The following is a 23,041-nucleotide window of genomic DNA, read 5'->3' as shown; positions in this document are numbered from 1 at the left end:
GGAGTACATAGGCAACATGTGAGAAAGGAATTTAAATTCCATAAATGGACCAATAGAAAATTGAGACTAGGAAATAAATAATTCATTGAGGAAGGAAGTACTAAAGGGTTCACTATCAAAAAAAAAAAAAAAAAAAGTACCATCTCTCTCCTGTCAAATTGCCAGACATGATGCCACCTGGTGTTGGTGTTTGTCTCAGGCACTATTTGCTCTTGGGGCAGGAAGCATTGTTTAATATATTCTGGGGGAGGCTTTTGGATATTTGGCTCAAAAGCATTTCATGGCAGTGATAACCTTTGACTTAAATGTGGTCAAGTCTGTACCTAGAAAATCTTCCAAAGAAACAATGGGAAAGGATGCATGTACTGAGGTGTTCGTGTTTGTATCACAATAATTTTGTGGTGCTTGATCCCTGCCGACCGCGAAGAAACCCACGTGGTGTGGCAGACCTCTCCTGTCTTGCCCGCTGCTCCCCACAATAATTTTGTTTTTTCGAATTCACTTTTCAAATATACTGGTCTTCCCCCACCTCCCTCACCATTTTTAACATTTTGATACCATGTCTCCTCTCTCTCTAGCAATTCTGACTGGAGCACCAGTTGGACTGGGCAATACTAGCTCTCTAGGGGTGGGTCAACAGTCTACCCCCAACCTAAGCACTGTTAGTCAGATTGATCCCAGCTCCATAGAAAGAGCCTACGCAGCTCTCGGACTACCCTATCAAGTAAATCAGATGCCAGCACAGCCCCAGGTACAAGCGAAGAACCAGCAAAATCAGCAGTCTGGGCAGTCTCCCCAAGGCATGCGACCCATGAGCAATATGAGTAAGTTGTGTCCTCCTAGTGATGGGTGTGATATTGATGGTGTGTGTAAATGAAAGCCTGGAGATGTATATGGTCTAGGTCCTTAAACATTCCGTTTTAGTTTACTTCTTTCAACATCATTGTACATGTATCTGTCCATACATGCAAAACTAAAAACGAATGTGAAAGTCTTTTTTTTTTTTTTAATACAGTGCATGCTTTCTCTCCTCCCACTTCTTGTCCCCGCAGAGTTCCCACCACCACATTACGCGTGCACCACCCATAGTCCCCTGTGCAAGCACACATTCCCTCTCCTGTTTTGAGTCAGCCCCCCCCCACCACCACCACCCAGCCAGCAGAGTGTCTGATGAATAGTTTTCTGATTATTTTATTTTTTAATTTATTATGATTTTTTTTCTCCCTACTCCCTTATTTAGTTCTCCTACGTTCCTCCTATAAGTGAAACCATCTGATGTTTTCTTTTTCCTTCTGGCTTATCTGAACAAAATCCCTTCCAGCTCCATCCATGTTTCTGTGAATGGCATGAGTTTATCTTTTCTGATTGCTGAATAGTATTCCATTGTGTATATATACCACATCTTCTTGATCCAGTCATCTATTTTTGGGCATTTGGGTTGTTTCCATATTTTACCTATTGTAAATTGCGTGGAAATCTTAAGTCAGAATATGTGCAAAGATTTTTTTTTTTTTTTTTTTTTTTGTTAACACTTGGCCAGATGTCCTGTGGCCCCTCTTATCCCCCTCCACCCACAGTCCCTGTCTTACCAGTTTACACACCTATGCATCTTGGTTGAAAATGCTGCTTTTCCTATACCCTTCTCAATACTGGGCAGTCTCAAACCTTTAAAAGGTGTGTGAGCAGCTCTCCCACCCAGCCAGTGACTATGCAGATGTTTCTCTGCATGAACCTTTTCCCTTTGCAGAGCAACAAAGGCAGTTTTTTCTGCCTGCTTGTGTCTGTGTCAACGTCATCCCCTTTCATTTCCCTGTTATACCTGTCCTTTCCCAGTGTATATAAAAAAAGTTTTGATAATTTCATATATGAAAATTAAAGTACATTTTAAGTTTTCGCTTAAGTGCAGAGAATTTTCTGTGTATGTATCTTTTGTTCCTTTCCTATTGGATTGTTTATCTTTTTCTTAATGGTTTATCGAAGTATTTTGTGTATTAGCATTTATATATGTTGCTAATTATATTGCTAACATTGTTGTAAGTGCTGCTAGTACCCCATTCCCTCCCCTTTGTTATTTGTCTCAATGTTATTTATGGTGATTATTTATCACTCATACTTCTAAACTTTCTATGGCTTCTAAGGTTGAGATCACTGAAAGGATAAAATTTATTATGTTTCCTTTTATTGTGCTTTTGTAGCTTTTCCTTCTTCTATTTCCTTTTTCCCTGCTCCCACTCCCTACTTTTTTGTTACTGGCTCTTAGAAGGTTCTTCTTTTGTTTTTACCTAGCTGCTAGTCCTATGGGAGTCAATGGCAGTGTCGGTGTTCAAACATCAAATCTTCTTTCTGACTCAATGCTGCATTCAGCCATAAACTCTCAAAAGTAAGTTTTTATCTTGTGTCACATTTCAAATACTTGTTAGAATTCATTATTTGAATTGCTTTAGTTTCTTTTTTTCCCCAAGATAGCCTTGTTGAATGTTAAGACAAAAAGTATGTTTGTGTCAATACTTTAGGCTTTCTGTAATTTGAAATTGTCTCTAAGGTCACCCAAACCTTCCCAAACAGTAGGAAATTCCAAGTTTGCAGCTGCTTAGTATATTCCGCTGCTCAGAATTAGTTTCCTGGGATTAGCTGTGTCAAAGTGACAGTTTGGTCTGAAATCATGGTATTTGGTCTTCTAAACCCAAAACTTCATCCTCTCCTCTGCATGATGAAATAAGGGTTCTTTCCCTCCTCATACATTTACCAGCACATACACAGTTTTCCCCAGATGTCTTTATGTAAGTGGACATGTCATTGTATATTCGACCTCTTGTCATCACTGTCAGCTCTGTGTAAATAAAATTTTTTTATCCTATCCTTCTTCACTAAAAGTATTTCATGACTCCTTTTTAAATAAGCCCAATGATGAATGAAAATGCCAGCGTGACCAACCTGGGTCCTATGCCAACAGCAGCTCAGCCATCCAGTACTGGAATTCGGAAACAATGGCATGAAGATATTACTCAGGATCTTCGAAATCATCTTGTTCACAAACTGTAAGATTGTAGGCTTGACTTATTCATACAAAGTTTTTGAGTCAGCGTACTCCCAATCTACCATGCACTACACTACAGGGGGAATGTTAGTGATTTTCCTGTATCTGGGCTATTGCTGCTAATATTTCTGCTCTTGGGACTTTCTTCCTTTTCACTGTTTCTTAGACTTTCCGCCATCATTTTGTAGAATCTTTTCAGCTTTAACAGTGTTTCAACTATTCTGTTAGTGCTGGTAATCAGTACATTATTTTTAAACAATTCATTTTTAGTGTCATTTGGCCTTTGCAATGCTCACATCTTAAAAGAAAAACTATACTAAAATTGGCAGTATTTTTGTTATTCCTGGTAAAACTTCTATTATATATATTTTTTTTTTTTTTTTTAGAGGCATGTTTTTTTATTTATTTATTTGTTTGTTTGTTCGTTCGTTTTGTTTATACATGCACTGGGTACAGTCAGAAGCGCGGGAGGGTGAGAGAATCCACCAGAGCCAGAGCGGGGAGCAGAGCAGGCAGAAGGACCAAAGTACACTGCTGAGGGGAGCAGCGGGCGGCAGGAGAGGTCTGCGCGCCATGTGGGACCCTCCTCCTGTGGCCGGGGAGCAGCCGGGGATCGAACCGGCGCCGCAGAGGTCGCTGGCAGCTTTGCAACCCAGCGTTCAACCGCTGCGCCACCGGGGAGGCCCAAAACTTCTATTATATTGATAAATTAAATCTGCTAGGGTGATCTTTCAAGTGTCCACCTCTCAGTAGTTTGTGAGTTAACTCTGCATCACAGTCTCATTTAAAGACTTCTTGTCAGATTAAAGAAGGGGCGGTACAGAGTTGTAAGATGCAGTGTGGCCATATCATAAAGGCTATAGAACTTAAAATTAAGACAACATGCAGCATTTCTTTTTTTCTTGGAGAAAGCTAATTTTTTTCTCCCCCCAATAAGAAATCACTGTGACTTTATCCTTTTTTTAATTATTATTGACATTGAACCATATAGCTGATTTTTTTTATTAAGATTTATTTATTTATGCATACAAGAACTGGGGCACAGGCCAGAGGTGCAGGGGATGAGAGGACTCACCAAAGACAGAGTGGGAAACAGAACAGGCAGATTGAAATACAGTGCTGAAGGGAACAGCGCGCGAGACAGGAGAGGTCTGCTGTGCCCTGTGGGTCACCTCCCTGGCCGGGGATCAACTTGTGCTGCAGTGGCTGCGGATAGCTTCATAGTGCTTTGCCTAACCCCTTGTGTCACCCGGGAGGCCCCTAGCTGATCTTTTTAATTTATTTTTTGTTATATTAGCTTACCAATTACACTTCATGTAGGGTTGCTAACATGATAGGACTAGAAACGGAATTTGAGGGGAAAAAACTGAGATTTTAATATAATGAATTAATAAGGAATAACCAAAAACTAACTTATTTTGTGACTGCTTAGGGGCTTATTTATTGGACAGAGATTATAGATTATTTGGGATTGAACATCTGACTTGAGGGTCCCACATGGCGCAGCAGACCTCTCCTCTGGCGCCCGCTGTTCCCCTCAGCCAGTGTATTTTGTCAGTCTGCCTGTGCTATTCCCTGCTCTGTCTCTGGTGAATCCTCTCACCCTCCTGTGAGTCTGGCCTGTACCCCGGTTCTTGTATGAATAAATAAACAAACAAATCTTTTTTAAAAAAAAGTCCGCTTCTACAGATTTTTACCAACTCAAATATTCTTGTAAACTTATCTCCCCCATCTCATTCCTTCAACCACAAGGTTGCCAAATGATAGAATTAGTGGCTAGAAATCACACTTGTACCAGGTTCTTTTGGGTAGAAAATTGCTAGAAAATAAAAGAATCAATGCCTTTTGCTCCCTTCACTTCAAGTTTTTGATCTTGTAAGATATTGTTGTGGTTATTTTTTATCTTACGAAGCTGAATAAATTGTGGAACATAGATGAAGGCTGTTACTGCGATACTACGACAAAGATAAGGTTTCCTCACTTTATGCTAATAGCACGGTATAATTTTTTCCTGAACATTTTACAGATGTTGACCAGAGAGTATTTTTATCGAATCATTTATATTCTAATGAGGACCCCCTCCCCTTTTTATTTGTTTTTACCACAGACAATTTATTTTGGTCAGTATTTTATATCTGAGTTTATCCCACTCCTCATTTTTTTAACCTAATGTGTCTGTTGTGTAAAAATGAGAAAACACTAATCAGGGAAAGGTTTAAAATATTGTATGTTTCCATGAGGTGTGAAAGAAAAGCTATCGTGGTATAATAATGGTGGGATTTTTTCTTCTTAGTGTTCAAGCCATATTTCCTACTCCGGATCCTGCTGCTTTGAAAGACAGGCGGATGGAAAACCTCGTGGCATATGCGCGGAAAGTGGAAGGAGACATGTATGAATCGGCAAATAACCGAGTGAGCCACCTTTTTTTAACCCCAAGAATTTTTTTCCTATATAAGGTTTTAATTGAACTTGTTTTGGTGGCTTATTTTACTCTCTGCTACATGTGTAAGTAGTATACATCAGAGGATATGTATCCTTTATTCACACTGAGTACAGTCAAAATAACAAAACAATTTTCTTAAAAAATATATACATGTCATCAAGAATCGCTTTTCCTCTTAGTAATACAGAACACACATGCGGCACTTTATCAGGGCTGTCCTTCTGTCTGCTTGCAAAGTGATTAAGTTGTTACCAGCGCTGTGCTATTTTCACTAGAATATGGTGAATCAGCTGCTTATAGTATTTTCATCTCTAGTATTCCAGTTTCTGTATCAGTCGAACTTTCTTTTCTAAGTTGGTACTTCTCCAAAATGTAGCATATTGTTTCCACATGCTGTAAATCACCAATGTGTATTTTGTAAACCTATCAATATTTTGAGAGGTCATGCTTCACTCTGTCTCTGCAGGTCCCACACAGGTGCTTCCTGCCTTTAGTTTCTCCCTACCTTTTTAAATGAAACTCTGATCTGCTCTTAGTTGATTTTTTTCCTGATACCTAATGTGATTCCTCTTTTCCCATCCTCTCTTTTTTACTTCCAAAATTCAAAAAGGCGGAATACTACCATTTGCTGGCTGAGAAGATCTATAAGATCCAGAAAGAACTGGAGGAAAAACGAAGGACAAGATTACAGAAACAGAATATGCTACCAAATACTACAGGCATGGTGCCAGTGCCCATGAACCCAGGACCTAACATGGGGCAGCCACAACCAGGAATGGCTTCTAGTAAGTGCCTTTTGTTGTAATTATTGTGGGGAGAAATTGGTGATAAAATGGTTTCTAACCAAAGCCCATTAATTTGCATTACTTTGTTTAACTATTCTAAAGGTTTTCAAATGACCTCTGTACCTTTATGCAAAGAAAAGAATTCATCCACTGTTTGTAAAAACAGTAGCTGCCCTGTATGTTTAAGGCTTCTGGGCGTGGTACTGAACATGTCTTGATAATCCAGCGTCGTTCTTAGAGTCCAGTACTCCTCTCATAGTGACACCTAGAAAGTGACAGCCCACGTCTTTTTACTGACTTGCATGTGGTAGGCAGCCAATAGATGTTTGCTAAGCTGGTTCAGAGGCCCCGCCAGCTTTCATACATCCTATATATAATATCACGTTACTTACATTACTATGTAAGTAATGTAAAACCTTGACGTAGTATATCTAACAACTAAAAACAGCATTTTTTAGAAGCATCATTTGAAATTCATCTTGACAGCTTCAGCATTCAGGTTATAGCAGCGTTCTCACCCTAACGAGTGACCCATATAGTCAAGATTATTATGCATTGCCTTGTTCACTGCTAACTTTCAAGAGGTGAATATGGAGTTGGGAATGCAGTAGTCAGGAAAACATGCTAATTAGAGGATGTGAGAAAGACTCACTGGGAAAAACCTGTATTCCCTGAGTCAACTGAGTACAAGTGCCCACTCTCAACCCGTCAGTGGATTATAGGTGGACTGTGAAGGTCACAATCCTGGGGCCTTGAAATGGTAAAGTTGGTGGACTGTTGGCTGTCAGTAGTCTTTTATTGCACTGTTCCCAGATACTTTTCTCATTAGGTCATGATGTGAAAATAGTTGGGAAGAGCAACAGTGTTTGGGCAGAGAGAACGGTATATACATCAAGACCCCCTGGGATGGGAAAACATAGGTTCTTTTGAGTATGTGGGAGAACCAAGTGTTCAAAAATGAAAAAGAAGGGCCTAAGTGATAAAATGGTTTTAAAATGGTGATAAAATGGTTTGAGGGGTTAAGCGCAGTGCTGTGAAGCTATCTGCAGCCTCTGCAGCACAAGTTCAATCCCCAGCTGGCCAGGGAGCTACCCACATGGCACAGCAGACATCTCCTCTCACCTGCTGCTCCCCTCAGCAGTGTATTTCAGTCAGTCTGCCTGTTCTGTTCCCCAGTCTGTCTCTGGTGAATCCTCTCACCCATCGCACTCCAGTTCTTGTATGCATAAATAAATAAATCTTTAAAAAAAAAAAAATCCAGGCCTTTTGTGAATGGAAGGAATTATGGAGTACTACCAAAAACTCTGAAAGTAAGCAAGGTATCTCAGAGTCAAATGAAAACCAAGGCTCCTCATTCAACAAAAACATACCACCTAGAGTTAGTCAATAGCTTACTAATGTGCTGGAGTAGGGTTTTTGTTTTGTTTCGTTTTGTTTTGTTTTGTTTTTAAATCCAGTCCATTCCCGTTTCCGTTCAAAGCACTTTATTAGTAGAAGACAGAGGCATATTCTTTTTTTTTTTTTTCTTTTTTTCTTTAAGATTTATTTATTTATTTATTTATACAAGCACTGGGTACGGTCAGAAGCACGGGAGGGTGAGAGAATTCACCAGAGCCAGGACAGAGAGCAGAACAGGCAGACTGACGAAGTACACTGCTGAGGGGAGCAGTGGGCGGCAGGAGAGGTCTGTGCGCCATGTGGGACCCTCGCCCAGTGGCTGGGGATTGAATCAGTGCTGCAGAGGCTGCGGGCAGCTTCACAACCCAGCACTCAACCGCTGCGCCACCAGGGTGGCCCAGGGTTTTTGTTTTGTTTTTGAAGATTTATTTATTTTTGCATACAAGACCTGGGGCACAGGCCAGAGGTGCATGGGATGAGAGGATTCACCAGAGACTGAGTGGGGAACAGAACGGGCAGATTGACCAAAGTACACTGCTGAGAGGAGCAGCGGGCGAGTCAGGAGAGGTCTGCTGTGCCTTGTAGGTTGCTCACTGGCCGGCTGGGGATCGAACTTGTGCTGTAGAGGTAGCGGGATAGCTTCATAGGTTGCGTCTTAATCCCTTGCGCCACTAGAGAGGCCCTAGAGTAGTAGGTTTTTTAAATTTATTTTATTTTTGGTGTAGGAGAACTGGGGTGCAGGCCAGAGGTGCAGGGAGTAAGAGCATTCACCAGAGACAGATGGATTGACTGAAATACACTCCTAAGGGCAGCAGCATACAAGACAGGAGAGGTCTGCTGTACCGTATGTGGGTTAGCACTCTGGCTAGGATCGAGCTCAGGCCATAGCAGTGATTGTGCTGAGACCTAACCCCTAGGCCACGAGAGAGGTCCTGGAGTGACGCTTTTTTTTTTTTTTTTTTTTTTAAGGTTTTCTCTTCTCAACACTAAAGTGATATACTCAGATCATTTAGAAGCATTTTCCTATATTCCAGCACTAACATTTTCTTCAGGTGCCTTAGTTCATAGCTTTTATTCTTTTGAGAATTAGGGCAAATTCTTTAAGATATTATTAAAGATATTTTGTGGTTTTCATTTAAAGGGAAGGGCAACTCACTGAAAGATACTTTCCTAACCATTTCTGCATTACCCTTACTTAGACGGTCCTCTACCTGATCCATCTATGATCCGTGGCAGTGTGCCAAACCAGATGATGCCTCGGATAACTCCACAACCTGGTAAGTTGTGAAGGAAATCGTGTACTTAATCATGACCTTTATAAGCAGAATCCCTGGTGCACCATGATAGTTTGTCACTTTGATTGTGCCTCAGGTAACAGCAAGTATAACTACCTTTATGAGAAATCAAAGAACAACTTGGAGATGGAGTCCAGGAAGAAAGGGTGAAAAGCAGGTTGACTGGAAGGTCACAGGGCAAATGACATTAAATCTTCACGCATCTGTGTAAAATAACTGGTCAAGGGCCTCCCTAGTGGCATAAGGGGTTAATTAAGCACAGCACTGTAAAGCTATCACAGCCTCTACAGCACGAGTTCGATCCCAGGCCAAGGAGGTGCTCACATGGCTCAGCAGACCTCTCTTGTCTTCGCCCGCTGCTCCCCGCAGCTGTGTATTTTAGTCAGTCTGCCTGTTCTGTTCCCCGCTGTCTCTGGTGAATCCTCCCCCCTCCCTGCACCTCTGGCCTGTACCCCAGTTCTTGTATGCATAAATAAATAAAATGAACTGTCCAAGATAAGGCTTTTTGCAGATTATAAAATTTGATTCAGAGGCCATATATTACTTTATAATGCTCTTTTATGACTACTGCAAATGAAGCAGATTCATGTAGTTACAAGGTTGAAAGCAGGTTCTTTTATTCATCCTGATACAGTGACACATAATCAGAAATAAGAACTGTTTCCTCCCAATTCCACAGAGGTTTTTTTTAAAGATTTTTTATTATACAAGCCCTGGGTACAGTCAGAAGCGCGGGAGGGTGAGAGAATTCACCAGAGCGGGGAGCAAAACAGGCAGACTGACTGAATACACTGCTGAGGGGAGCAGTGGGCGCAGCAGGAGAAGTCTGCAGCGCCCTGTGGGACCCTTGCCAGTGGCAGGGATCGAACCCAGCGCTGCAGAGGCTGCAGGCAGCTTCACAGCCAAGCACTCAACTCCTGCGCCACTGGGAAGGCCTGTCCACAGAGGTGTTTAGATCTAACTTTTCACACATATTTCACAGGTTTGAATCAATTTGGCCAGATGAGTATGCCCCAGCCCCCAATTGGACCCAGGCAGACCTCTCCTCTTCAGCACCATGGACAGTTAGCTCAGCCTGGAGCACTCAACCCAGTAAGTTTGATCGCTGAGCATCGTTCTTGATTCTTACCTGACATTGTAAAAATTCCTTTGTTTCTACTTCATATAAAGTTCTCATACTTGTTTCAACAGCAAATTATAAGTAACTAACCCTTAATGTTGATGTAATCCTGATATAGTTGGCCCCTAATGCATAGACCTGATTAAACGATTATTCTGTATGCTTTGAAGATGAGAATAAGTAGTTGTGTTTTTTTTTTTTTTAAGTGGAGAAAACAAAATCTTGTCACAATTGGACAGCAAATATTAAAATCCTTAATTTTCACTTACCTCTTTTACCTGCAAATTGTTGTTTTTTTTTAGAGGTTTGTCTTATAGGAATAGTAAGATACCAGAAGGATAACATTTGAAGAACATTCACATTAAGGGTGTTAACATACTCTTGCTTTGAAAAAATGTGATGTGAAAAAAAAAGGGGTTAATGTACTATGCAGGATTTGCTGTGGTTAAATTATGGTACATCTGTCATTTGGAATACTATGTCAGCCATGCTTTCAGAATTTACAACATGGAAGCTGTTCAGTTTTAAATAGAAAAAAACAAGGGCCTCCCTGGTGGCACAAGGGGTTAAGACACAACCTGTGAAGCTGTCCACAGTCACTACAGCAAGAGTTCAATCCCAGGCCAGGGAGCTACCCACATGGTGCAGCAAACTCACTGGGAAAACCTGTGTTCCCTGAGTCAACTGAGTACAAGTGCCCACTCTCAACCCATCAGTGGATTATAGGTGGACTGTGAAGGTCACAACCCTGGGGCCTTGAAATGGTAAAGTTGGGGTGCTGTTGGCTGTCAGTAGTCTTTTTTTGCACTGTTCCCAGAACAGACCTCAACAGCGGCAGACCTCTCCTGTCTCACCCGCTGCTCCCCTCAGCAGTGTATTTCAGTCAGTCCACCTAGTCTGTTCCCCACTCTGTCTCTGGTGAATCTTCTCACCCCACACACATCTGGCCAGTACCCCAATTCTTATATTTAAAAAAATAGAAGAAAACAGGTTTCCAGAGTATATGCATAATATGATCCAGTATAGTTAAGATTTCTCTGGGCTATACTCTGTACAGAGCAAACACTAAAAGATTTGTTTGCTTGTACAGTTCACAGGCATAGTACTAAAAGCAGCCAGTTCCTCTTCCCTGGAGTTTCCATGTTTAGTATCCTGCTGTCCTTGACACAGTTCCGTCACTTGCCCAAACACAGAATCACCCCAGGCAGGGAGCTGTTGGTCTTTTGCAGCAGTAATGGAAGGGGTATTGCCAGATTGTAGAGACTGGAAATGAGGAATTCTGAGCATCTTTGTATGCTTTTACAAACTAAACCGGTCATCCTTTCCACACTGACCCAACCCTGAGCCTTTGTTTCAGAATTAGCTGGTATCTCCAGTCTTTTAGTCTCTGGAATTTTCTAGCACAATACCCTGGCACTAGTCCATCATGTTCAATTAAATATCTTTTTCTTTTGTTTTGTTTTTTTTTTTTTTTTTTAACATTTGTGCTTTATTTATTTATTTATTTAATTTATACAAGCACTGGGTACAGTCAGAAGTGCAGGAGGGTGAGAGAATTCACCAGAGCCAGAGCAGGGAGCAGAGCAGGTAGAAGATACGAAGTACACTGCTGAGGGGAGCAGCGGGCGGCAGGAGAGGTCTGCGCGCCACGTGGGACCCTCCGCCAGTGGCCGGGGAGCAGCCGGGGATCGAACCGGCGCTGCAGAGGCCGCGGGCAGCTTCACAACCCAGCGCTCAACCGCTGCGCCACCGGGGAGGCCCTCTTTTGTTTTTATTTATATATTTTCACGTCGTTGTTCATTGTTCTACAATGTTTGATTTTTCCTCTTAGGTGTTGCCCCTTAATGAAATGTTTTGGTCTTCATTTTAATCTATAACACATCCCTTTCTTAGCTTAAAGATGGTTTTGTCTTTTGTTATTGCATTATTTCTTTCCTTTATTAAAGGATATTTTGTTGGAAACAATTTCAGAAATTTAAATTTTTCTTTTTTTTTTTTAAAGATTTATTTATTTTTATACAAGAATTGGGGTACAGGCCAGAGATGGGGGGAGGGTGAGAGGATTCACCAGAGACAGAGCAGGGAACAGAACAGGCAGACAGACCGAAGTACACTGCTGAGGGGAGCAGCGGGCGAGACAGGAGAGTTCTGTCCCGCCATGTGGGTTTCTCCCTGGCTGGCCGGGAATCGAACTTGTGCTGCAGTGGCTGTGGATTGCTTCATAGGTTGCGTCTTAACCCCTGCACCACCAGGGAGGCCCTAAATTTTTCTTTTTTTTAAAAAAGATTTATTTATTATACAAGCACTGGGTACAGCCAGAAGCTCAGGAGGGTGAGAGAATTCGCCAGAGCCAGAGCGGGGAGCAGAGCAGGCAGAAGGACCAAAGTACACTGCTGAGGGGAGCAGCGGGCGCAGCAGAAGTTTGTGCGCCATGAGGGACCCTAGCCAGCTGCCGGGGATCGAACCGGCGCTGCAGAGGCTGCGGGCAGCTTCGCAGCCCAGCACTCAACCGCTGCACCACCAGGGGAGGCCCAATTTTAGAAATTTAATGTTACATTTTCAAAGGATTTGTTACCATTATGACCACTATGCACAAGCAAGGAAGAAGCAGTGATTCACTCTCCTCACTTAAGCAGTATGAAAAGATATAGTTACCTCTCTCTTCACAGGGATTCTTGTGTAGCCAAAGAATTTGTTTCTAACCTTTTTTTTTTTTATTTGTGCATAGAAGATCTGGGGTGTAGGCTAGAGGTGGAGAGGGTGAAAGGATTCACCAGAGACAGAGTGGGGAACAGAACAGGTAGATCTACTGAAATCCACTGGTGAGGGGAGCAGCAGGTAGACAGGAGAGGTCTGCTGGCCTGGGATTGAACTCAGGCCACAGCAGTGATAACACCGAGATTTAACCCTTACGTCACCGGAAGGCCCCTCGAGACTTTTCTCCATTTTCTTGACACGGGAGCCACTGGTACACCACTTTGTTACTCTTCTGCTCCACCTTCATCACAGCAGGGCTAGAACATTAGGTGATTCCAGCTTTATTAGGTAATTGTAATGAAGCAATTTGGTGCTCTATGTGGGTTTTTTTCCTTTTCTTTTTTTGTGCAGCCTATGGGCTATGGACCTCGCATGCAGCAGCCTTCCGGCCAGAGCCAATTCATTCCTCAGCCTCAGTTCTCAACACAAGGAATGAATGTAACGAATATGCCTTTGGCTCCGTCTGGCGGTCAAGCACCGGTGTCTCAAGTATGTTTCACAAGTGGATTTTTCACTTATTCATGTGATTCTTGAAACTTCTCCATCCAGGTTTTTACAGGGAAGGGTAGCAGCACATAGTGGGTGAAAACGTGGGTTTTAAATTTTTAATTTGAACATTGAGTATTTCAAATAGAAAAATTACTCTGTTAAGATAGCAGTGGTAATTGTTACAAACTAAGAAATAGGTTAAACTGATGCTTCAACTATTTTTTAAGTAAGGAATGTTTTTTAAATACAGTCTTAGAACTACAGTATAGAAGAAATGACAGGATGGCCAGAGAACGCCATGTACTCCACTGTAGTAGCTAAAGCCATTCTGCTAAATTTTCAGAGTACAGGCATTTATTGCCAATTCCTGTTTAATCAGTTTGTCTTAAAATAAAATGCATGTAACCTGCCTATGTAAATATTTAATTGTTTTGAATTGCCATTTTGTTGTTTTCATTTCACAGGCACAAATGTCCAGTTCTTCCTGTCCTGTGAACTCTCCGATAATGCCTCCAGGATCTCAAGGGAGCCACATTCACTGTCCCCCTCTCCCTCAGTCAGCTCTGCATCAGAACTCACCCTCTCCTGTACCTAGTCGTACCCCTACCCCTCACCATACTCCCCCAGGCATAGGGGCTCAGCAGCCACCAGCAACAGCAATTCCAGCCCCTGTTCCTACACCCCCAGCCATACCACCTGGGCCACAGTCCCAGGCTCTTCATCCACCTCCAAGACAAACACCTACACCACCACCAACGCAGCTTCCTCCCCAAGTGCAACCTTCACTTCCTGTTGCTCCTGCTGACCAACCCCAACAGCAGCCTCTCTCACAGCAGAGTACAGCCGCCTCTGTTCCCACCCCAACGGCACCATTGCTGCCTCCACAGCCTGCAACACCAGTAAGCAGAGACTTGGGTTTAGGCAGAATCGTTTCAACTATACTGTAGTGTTGTTACTTCTGTGCTGTTTGTCGTCTTGATTGTTTTATCTCTTTGTCATCTTCACAGTTGCACGGAATCTCTTTGTAGTTAGAAACTTTCTTCTTTCCGTTTTTATTCCTATTGTAGTACCTAATGTAGAAGGAGCTCAGTGGTTTTCTTTAGGTTTGAAGCGGACCATGGTATGTTTCATGTTGTATTTTGTGGCCTGAAGACATGAGAGTTAGGGGTGACAGGAGAGGAGTCCCTAGTACATTTAGTACAATGCATAAATTTTACATAGATTTAAAGAATCTCTTTCATAGTGTGAGCTATATAGTACTTTTTTTTTTTTTAATTAATTTATTTGTACAAGCACTGGGTACAGTCAGAAGCGCGGAAGGGTGAGAGAATTCACCAGAGCCAGAGCAGGGAACAGAACAGGCAGACTGACAAAGTACACTGCTGAGGGGAGCATTGGGTGGCAGGAGAGGTCTGCGCGCCATGTGGGACCATCGCCCAGCGGTCGGGGATCGAACCGGCACTGCAGAGGCTTCGGGCAGTTTGCTGCCCAGCGCTCAACCGCCGTGCCACCTGGGAGGCCCTATAGTACTTTAAATGAGCAAAAACATGGATTTGGGTTTATGAGTTTCTGGTCTTATTTGAGGTTTAAAAAAATGACAACCTAAGATACAATAAGTAAGAGGGCCGCCCCTGGTGGCGCAGCACTTGAGCGCTGGGCTGCGAAGCTGCCCACAGCCTCTGCAGCGCTGGTTTGATCCCGGCCACCAGCGAGGGTCCCACATGGCGCACAGACCTCTCCTGCCATGCCCACTGCTCCCCTCAGCAGTGTAAAAAAAAAAAAAAGAAGTATGAGGGCCTCCCTGGTGGCACAGGGGCTAAAGTCTTAGCACTGTCAAGCTATCACCAGACACTACAGCGCAAGTTCCATCCCCGGCCAAGGAGCTGTGACCCACATGGCGCAGCAGACCTCGCCTGTCCTGCCCACTGCTCCCCTAAGCAGTGGATTTCAGTAGATCTGCTTGTTCTGCTTCCCACTGTCTCTGGTGAATCCTCTCACCCCCCGCAACTCTGGCCTGTACCCCAGCTCTTGTATGCATAAATAAATAAATCTTTAAAAAAAAAAAAAAGATAGCCAGGCAACCTTATTTTCTTTCCATTTCTCTGTAAATGTGAGCTCCTCTAAGGCAGTCATCTCTGAAGCCCTCACCTCTGACAACCGTACCCAGAGTAATAGTTACATAGAAAATTTTGCTGGTGGTTTTTTTATGTCGAATGGACCAATCAGTTTTTTCTTGATTCCTGTTCTTCGATAATAGTAACTTCAAGGAGCTGAGAGAGGTGAATAAAAGAAAGCACCGTGAAGGGATATGGTAACAGTAGTCTAGAAATAAGTGATTAATCATGCCATGTTGTTGTCTAGCATAAATTCCTTTTATATCATTGGCAGTTTTTTATGTGTCCCTCCTCCCTTTATTCCCAGCTTTCCCAGCCAGCTGTAAGTATTGAAGGGCAGGTCTCAAATCCTCCATCTGCTAGCAGCACAGAAGTGAATTCTCAGACCATTCCTGAAAAGCAGCCTTCACAGGAAGTGAAAATGGACGTTAAAATGGAAGTGGATCAACCAGAACCAGCAGATTCTCAGCCAGAGGATGTTCCTGAGGTGAGAATATGGTTGTTATTTGGTTAGAACCAAATCTAGGAACCCAGTTAAACATACTTCCAGAAACTTTTCTGACAAGTAGGTCTCAGTTCTTGATTGCATTGTGAGGAAGGGTCTTCAGATAGGATCACAGGGAACAGTAAATAAGGTAATGACCTTACTGCTTCTCAGTTGTGTATCTGTGGAATACTAGAAATTCCTACCTTTCAGACTAAAGCAGAAGACTGTAAAGTGGAACCTACAGAAACAGAAGAGAGAGGCACTGCATTAAAAACTGAAACAAAAGAGGAGGAAGACCAGCCAAGTACTTCAGCTACCCAGTCATCTCCAGCCCCAGGACAGTCAAAGAAGAAAAGTAAGTTTCTCAGCCTCTGTGTTCCTGCAAGGGGAGAAACCAAAGACCTTGATTAGATTAGAATCAGACCTCAGTCTCAAAAATTGACTTTAATGTTAATTAAGCTCAGAGACCTTGCTCTAGTGTCCTAATTATTACTGATGTTGAGGAGTTTTCCTTTGGCTCACATAATTTGCTTCCTGCTGTCACTGGCTCAGTCATGCCTGTCATACCTTCAGGCTAGTTAGCAATCTCAGTGTTTCCATTTTCAGAGGAGAGATGTTGTTATTTAACCCCTTAAAAGCAGAGGGAAAAATAAACAGTAATAAAATGCACAAAACAGAGGGATAATCATAGTAACATTCATTGTTAACCTACTGTGGGCCAGGCTGTTGTCCACACACCTGTAGTCTCATCTGATAGCTTCATGACAGCTCCTTGAGGTTATTGTTTCCTGTTTTAAATGCATGAAAACTGAGACTGAACAATTAAGTAACTGACTCAGCTGGTAAGTGAACCAGAGAGGTTGATTCTGTAGCTGCTCTGATCCACTCTGCTATGTTAAGCCAGTAAGTTGTGCTGTATCACACAGCGTTAAATAATTCCCACAGTAATCAATTTACTAACTAGTTTTAGACTAGACCTTCTTGTGCCTCTACTGACCATGTTAGCAACATAGGTGGGACTCAATCTTTTGGAGGAGTCTGCTAGCCCCTAGTCTGCTAGTCTGCTGGTGATATTTGTCAAAATGTTCCATTAACACACTGTACTTTCAAATGTTAAAATGGGGTTAAAAAGTTATTTTCAGGCCTCCCTGGTGGCACAAGGGGCTAAGACACAACCTATGAAGCTATCCGCAGCCACTGCAGCGCGAGTTCAATCCCTACCCAGGGAGCTACCCACGTGGCGCAGCAGACCTCTCTCCTGACTCGCCTGCTGCTCCCCTCAGCAGTGTATTTCAGTCAGTCCACCTGTTCTGTTCCCCACTCTGTCTCTGGTGAATCCTTTCACCCCTCACACCTCTGGCCTGTACCCCAGCTCTTGTATGCATAAATAAACAAATCTTTTTTAAAAAGTTATTTTCAGGCCTCCCTGGTAGCACAGTAGGTTGAGCGCAGTGCTGTGAAGCTGTCCGCAGCTTCTGCAGTGCCAGTTCGATTCCCAGCCTGCCAGACCCACATGCTGTGGCAGACCTCTCCTGTCTCGCCCACTGCTCCCCTCAGCTGTGTTACCGGTCTGTCTGCCTGTTCTGCTCCCAGCTCTGTCTCTGGTGGGTTCTTTCGCCCTCCCGTGCCTCTGGCCTGTACCCCAGTTCTTGTATAAATAAATACATCTTTAAAAATAAAATAAAATAAAAAGTTATTTTCACTTGAAGATAAGGTTTGCATATACTGAAGTGTTATTTTAATAATACGCTACACAGAAAACTCAATCTTACTGTTAGGGATCTCTCTAAAATAGCCTCACAAGTTTATTTTGGGTGCAACCAAGTGTGAAATACAAAGAAGCCTCTCACATACGTTTTGTATAGTTCCTCTCCCTCCCACCCCTACTCATGGTAATCAATACCATGAAGTGAAACATAAATAAAATACTAACATATAGTACCCTCCTGAAGTTAGAGTTAATTTGTAAGTAAAAGAAATAATCAGACCTCTGCTCAGAGTACGTTGTAAAACTCATAACCATACACCCTCAGTAACTAGCTTCTTGAATGATAAATTAATTCCATTTGGGACACACCAGCAAATCTTGCCTGGTATTTGAGAAACATTGAAACGATTTGAATATTGCTTGATCAGCTGAGGTAACAGTTTAGTTCTTCCTTTAGTATTAAACATTTACCATTACAATAGTAAATATCACTTCTTTCAAAGCTCTACAGCACCAAACTTTTTCTTTTTTAAAGATTAATTTTATTACTTCACCATTCTATCACATTGTGTTGGGGGTTTTACTTGGTTTGTTGTGTAAAGGAACTGGGGTGTAGGCCAGAGGTGCGGGGAGAGAGAGGATTATACAATGCTAAGGATAGCAGCAGGTGAGACAGGAGAGGTCTGCTGCTCCATATATGGGTTAGCTCCCTGGCCAGGGATTGAACTTAGGCCTTAGTGGTGATAGTGCTGAGACTTATAACCCCTAGGCCACTAGGAAACCCACACCAAACATTTTAATGAGGATTTCTTTTCTTCAGTGGTTCTGATTCCTTTAGTGCTAGGATAACATCAAGTCTAATTTCTGACTTATTAAATATTTGGGGTTTGTTGGGTTTTTTTTTTTTTTTTTAAGATTTATTTATGCATACAAGGCCAGAGGTCCTGGTCATGAGAGGATTCACCAGAGACAGTGGGGAGCAGGACAGGCGGACTGACTGAAATACACTGCTGAGGGAGCAGCGAGTGAGACAGGAGAGGTCTACTGCACCCAGTGGGTCAGCTCTCTGGCCGGGGATTGAACTGGTGCCTCAGTGGCTTTCGGTAGCTTAATAGTGATGAGACTAAACCCGTCTGCCACCAGGGATGCCCCTTGTTAAATATTTGTATCATATTAAGTATTCTCACATATTTTCGTAATGATTGGGATTCTCTTTCTACTTAGTCAAGAATACCTAAACTGAACTTGACTTAAAAAGTTTGCTGAGCCCTGAAGAGTGTTTAAACATGACTGGACACAGTTCTGTAAGGTACTGCCTTGAGCAGACCAGGCAGGCGTCCAGAGAGAGCCAGTACTCCACCAGTGACACTTCCTGAGGGCCGTGCAGGCAGTTGTGTGTTTTGTGGTTCTTTAAAAATATATATATATATATATTTATTTATGCATACAAGAGCTGGGGTACAGGCCAGAGGCACAAGGGTGAGAAGATTCACCAGAAACAGTGGGGAGCAAAACAGGTAGATTGACCAAAATCCACTGCTGAGGGGAGCAGCAGGCGAGACAGGAGAGGTCTGCTTCACCATGTGGGTTGCTCCCTGGCTGGCTGGGGATCAGACTCATGCTGCAGAGGCTGCGGATTGCTTCATAGTGCGGTGCTTAACCCCTTGTGCCACCAGGGAGGCCTTGTTATGTGATTCTTGCCACAGCTTCAGCATGAATGTTTTCTCCCCCTTTTTTTGTATTATTGATAACTAATTTCAAATATACTCTTCAAGTTTTCAAACCAGAAGAGTTACGGCAGGCACTGATGCCAACATTGGAGGCACTTTACCGACAGGATCCAGAATCCCTTCCCTTTCGTCAGCCTGTGGACCCTCAGCTTCTAGGAATCCCTGTAAGTATGTGGTGGTACTTCTGATTTTTTTATTGTGATGGTTGACAGCTTTGTTCAGCTATAACTTAAGATGTATAAGTTACTTTAAGTGTACAGAACAGTGGTTCGTGTATATTCCTAGACTAGTGTACAATTAACACCATAGTCAGATTTGGGTTATTTTCGTCAGCCTTCCTCCCCCCAAAAAGCCCCATAATCATAAATATTTGCATCCACAAACGTATTTCCAGCTGGTCTAGTCTTCTGTCTGTGAATTTGTTAATCCTAAATATTTTCGTCGTCGTGCATTCAGCATGTCCATTCATTGTGAGTCGTCTCTTTCATTTTCATTGTTTTCAGGGCTCATCCATGTTGTAACATGTGTTTAATTCCTTTTCATGTCCCAGAATAGTCTATTGTATAAAATAAACTTTACTAAAATGTTAAGCATGTTTTACTTACTGGTTTTTAAATTAACCACACTTATCCTTTAAAAGAGCATTTGAGGCTCTCCCCGGTGGCGCAGTGGTTGAGCGCTGGGTTGCGAAGCTGCCCGCAGCCTCTGCGGCGCCGGTTCGATATCCGGCTGCTCCCCGGCCCCCAGAGGAGGGTCCCACATGGCGCGCAGACCTCTCCTGCCGCCCGCTGCTCCCCTGAGCAGTGTACCTCGGTCCTTCTGCCTGCTCTGCTCCCCGCTCTGGCTCTGGTGAATTCTCTCACCCTCCCGCACTTCTGACTGTACCCAGTGCATGTATAACCAACCAACCAAACAAACAAATAAATAAAGCATGCCTCTATTGAAAAAAAAAAAAAAGGCATTTGAAAGCACTCCGGTGGGCCATCAGCCTGGTGTCTGGAAAGTCTGTAGAAGCTGTTGTTTTGTCCTCTAAACTGCCCCTTACCTGTTTAGACTAAAGAGGTAAAGAAGTGATGGGCATCAGTCAACCTTTGGAAATGTAGACAGGTCAAACATTCACCATTAGCTGGAAAATTGATGGTAATGGTAGGAAAATAACACCACCTACTTTAATAAATACACGAGGAAATTCATGTAGTAATATTTGATGCCACTTGTCCCTAGGATTACTTTGATATTGTGAAGAGCCCTATGGATCTTTCTACTATTAAGAGGAAGTTAGACACTGGACAGTATCAGGAACCCTGGCAGTATGTGGATGACATTTGGCTTATGTTCAATAATGCCTGGCTATATAATCGGAAAACATCACGGGTATACAAATATTGCTCCAAGCTGTCTGAGGTCTTTGAACAAGAGATTGACCCCGTCATGCAAAGCCTGGGATATTGTTGTGGGAGAAAGGTAAGAAATTTTTGTAGAGATAAAAAAATGTATATAAAAATTTAACCAGTCCGAACCCTGAATCGTCAGGTTGGTTGTTAGCTCATCTGGAGCAGGGAGTTGATTGTGTTCACTTGAGGGGGCAGAGTTTCTGGCATGTGCTGCTTTTCTTGTTCGTGCCAGTTCTCATCCTGTTGTTTATTATGGTGGAAGGGTTTGACTGCTGAGCCTACCTCACATTGTAAAATAATACGGTCACAAACTGGAGTGGTTTTAGCTTGGTAAAATTAGAAGCTTATTAGCCCAGTATAAATAACATAAACGAGACTTAAGACGCCGCTGACCTTTGTTTCTGATTTGCCAGTGTGCTGTCCTAACTTGTCCCCTGGGCCTCTGTACTATATAACATGCTTTCTTTTGCAGTTGGAGTTCTCTCCACAGACACTCTGTTGCTATGGCAAACAGTTGTGCACAATCCCTCGGGATGCTACTTATTACAGTTACCAGAACAGGTAAGTTCTGCCATGTGTGGCCCAAGGCCCATGTGTCCTCTTGTCTAGGGAGTGCATGCTGATGGGCCAGCATACGCACAGTCGTGGTTCATGTGTATCCTGCTTTAAAACAACTGTACAGCACAAGTTCTGCTTTTTGATTTCTGGCTTTGGTTGCAGAATTAGACAATTTTCTAGCTATATGTAGCTTTGCATCGGTTGTCTCAGCCCTTGTTTTTCTAAGGCAGGGATCCAGTGCAGGTGATGCTAAGCCACTTTGTGAGTTGGTGGCATAGGTGGGCTCACATCCCAAGTTCCACTTCTTTTTCCTTTTATAGCTCACCACAACCTTAGGCAAAACAGATGATTTTCAAACTAATTATTCTTTCTACTTGTCCATGAAATTGCTGCTGGCTATCTGTTTTCCCCAGAATGACCCAGAAAAACCTCTTAACTGAAAAATTGTTAGCCAGCTATCTCTTTTTGGAAATGTTTCCCTTTTATGTTGCCTAAGAAGTATTCTTGGAGTACATGAAAAGAGAGGTATATGGAGTGCTTGATTTGCCTTTATTAAATAAAAGGAGCACCTCCCAAAATGGCCCCGTGCCAAACTGTTCTCTGCAGATACTGTGTCTGAGGGTGGAGAGCAAGGGTCTCTCTCTAACTCAGGTAGAGAGAGTCCCTTGTTTTCCCTTGCCCAGCAGTAATGACACAAATTGCATTTTAAAATTATCTTAACTGTGATTTGTCTCCCATTTTTAGTAATCCACCTACTATGTAATTGGCATCGGACATTTATTTGGGACACTGAGACAGTAATGACAAGACTGAGCACTCAGTACCCTTTTGTGAAACCAAGCCTGTGGTGGTGTTTTTTTATTGAACTTGTGTGCAACATACATTTCTACCTTTGAAAACGTCACATGAACTTTTATTTTCTAAAAGTTAGGTGAACTCTCCTAATGCTTTGTAGATAAGAATCCATAGCTTTTTAATCATTAAAATCTAGGAAAAGTGGGTCTGAAAGTTGTTATAAACACCTTATGGTTAAAAAAGGATAAAAATTCTGATGCTATAATTTTGACATTACCATTTTTGGATTTTAACATCAGTCCTACAGTGTTTCACTCTTTGTACCAAGGAATACGTAATATGTACCTGCATGCTTTTCTTTTTAAACTGTTAGTTGATGACTACAGTCATTATTTGATTCCTTATGCAGTCTTTTCGGTGAAAAAAATTTTTTTTACTCTTGGCTTCCTTAGTGTCAAAAAGAAATATACTACGTTTTCCATCTGACAGTTGTTTTTATATGATTGGTTCCTGGTACTGTATCCATGGCAGAATTTTTTTTTTTTTTTTTTTTTTAACATGAGAAGGGTTATAATCGCCATATTTAGGTAATTTGTATTTATTTAAATGGCGATCTCCCTGGTATTTTTTATTCTTTCGCCTTATGATTATTTGCATCAAGTAGTATTAATTACTAAAATTAAAAGTGTAGGTCTGTGTAAGTGAAACTTTTTTGTTTGATTTACTGTAATCATTTGCTACTTGTGATCCCATTTGAGATATTTAATGCTAATCTGTGCTTTGCCTTGGCTTTCTGCTTTGTGTTGTCTTGTCTTGCTTTTATGTTTCTTGTTGTCCTGCAACCCCTCATTTCTTTGTTTGTTTTGTGTTTTTTTTTTCTCCCTCATGCTTGTCGTTGTCTGCACTTGGCTTTGATTACAAAAAAAAAAAA

At 42.3% G+C, this 23,041-nt stretch overlaps 1 protein-coding gene across 1 annotated transcript in view; it reads left to right on the top strand.

Moving 5' to 3' along the window:
- EP300 (E1A binding protein p300) overlaps positions 1–23,041 on the top strand; it is a 67,718-nt gene that overhangs the window by 26,666 nt on the left and 18,011 nt on the right. Inside the window, exons 6-19 of the mRNA XM_037513489.2 lie at positions 579–824; positions 2,287–2,380; positions 2,901–3,038; positions 5,331–5,448; positions 6,091–6,265; positions 8,863–8,940; positions 9,941–10,050; positions 13,187–13,324; positions 13,789–14,223; positions 15,746–15,925; positions 16,136–16,280; positions 19,409–19,527; positions 20,588–20,827; positions 21,230–21,318. Of these exons, the coding sequence (XP_037369386.1) occupies positions 579–824; positions 2,287–2,380; positions 2,901–3,038; positions 5,331–5,448; positions 6,091–6,265; positions 8,863–8,940; positions 9,941–10,050; positions 13,187–13,324; positions 13,789–14,223; positions 15,746–15,925; positions 16,136–16,280; positions 19,409–19,527; positions 20,588–20,827; positions 21,230–21,318 (2,305 nt within the window). The remainder of the gene's footprint in view (positions 1–578; positions 825–2,286; positions 2,381–2,900; positions 3,039–5,330; positions 5,449–6,090; positions 6,266–8,862; positions 8,941–9,940; positions 10,051–13,186; positions 13,325–13,788; positions 14,224–15,745; positions 15,926–16,135; positions 16,281–19,408; positions 19,528–20,587; positions 20,828–21,229; positions 21,319–23,041) is intronic.

This window comes from Talpa occidentalis, unplaced genomic scaffold, assembly GCF_014898055.3.
Source record: "Talpa occidentalis isolate TD23 unplaced genomic scaffold, MPIMG_talOcc4v2.1 talOcc4.16, whole genome shotgun sequence".
In the NCBI taxonomy this organism is placed as follows: domain Eukaryota; kingdom Metazoa; phylum Chordata; class Mammalia; order Eulipotyphla; family Talpidae; genus Talpa; species Talpa occidentalis.
This window is presented reverse-complemented; position numbering and strand designations above follow the sequence as displayed.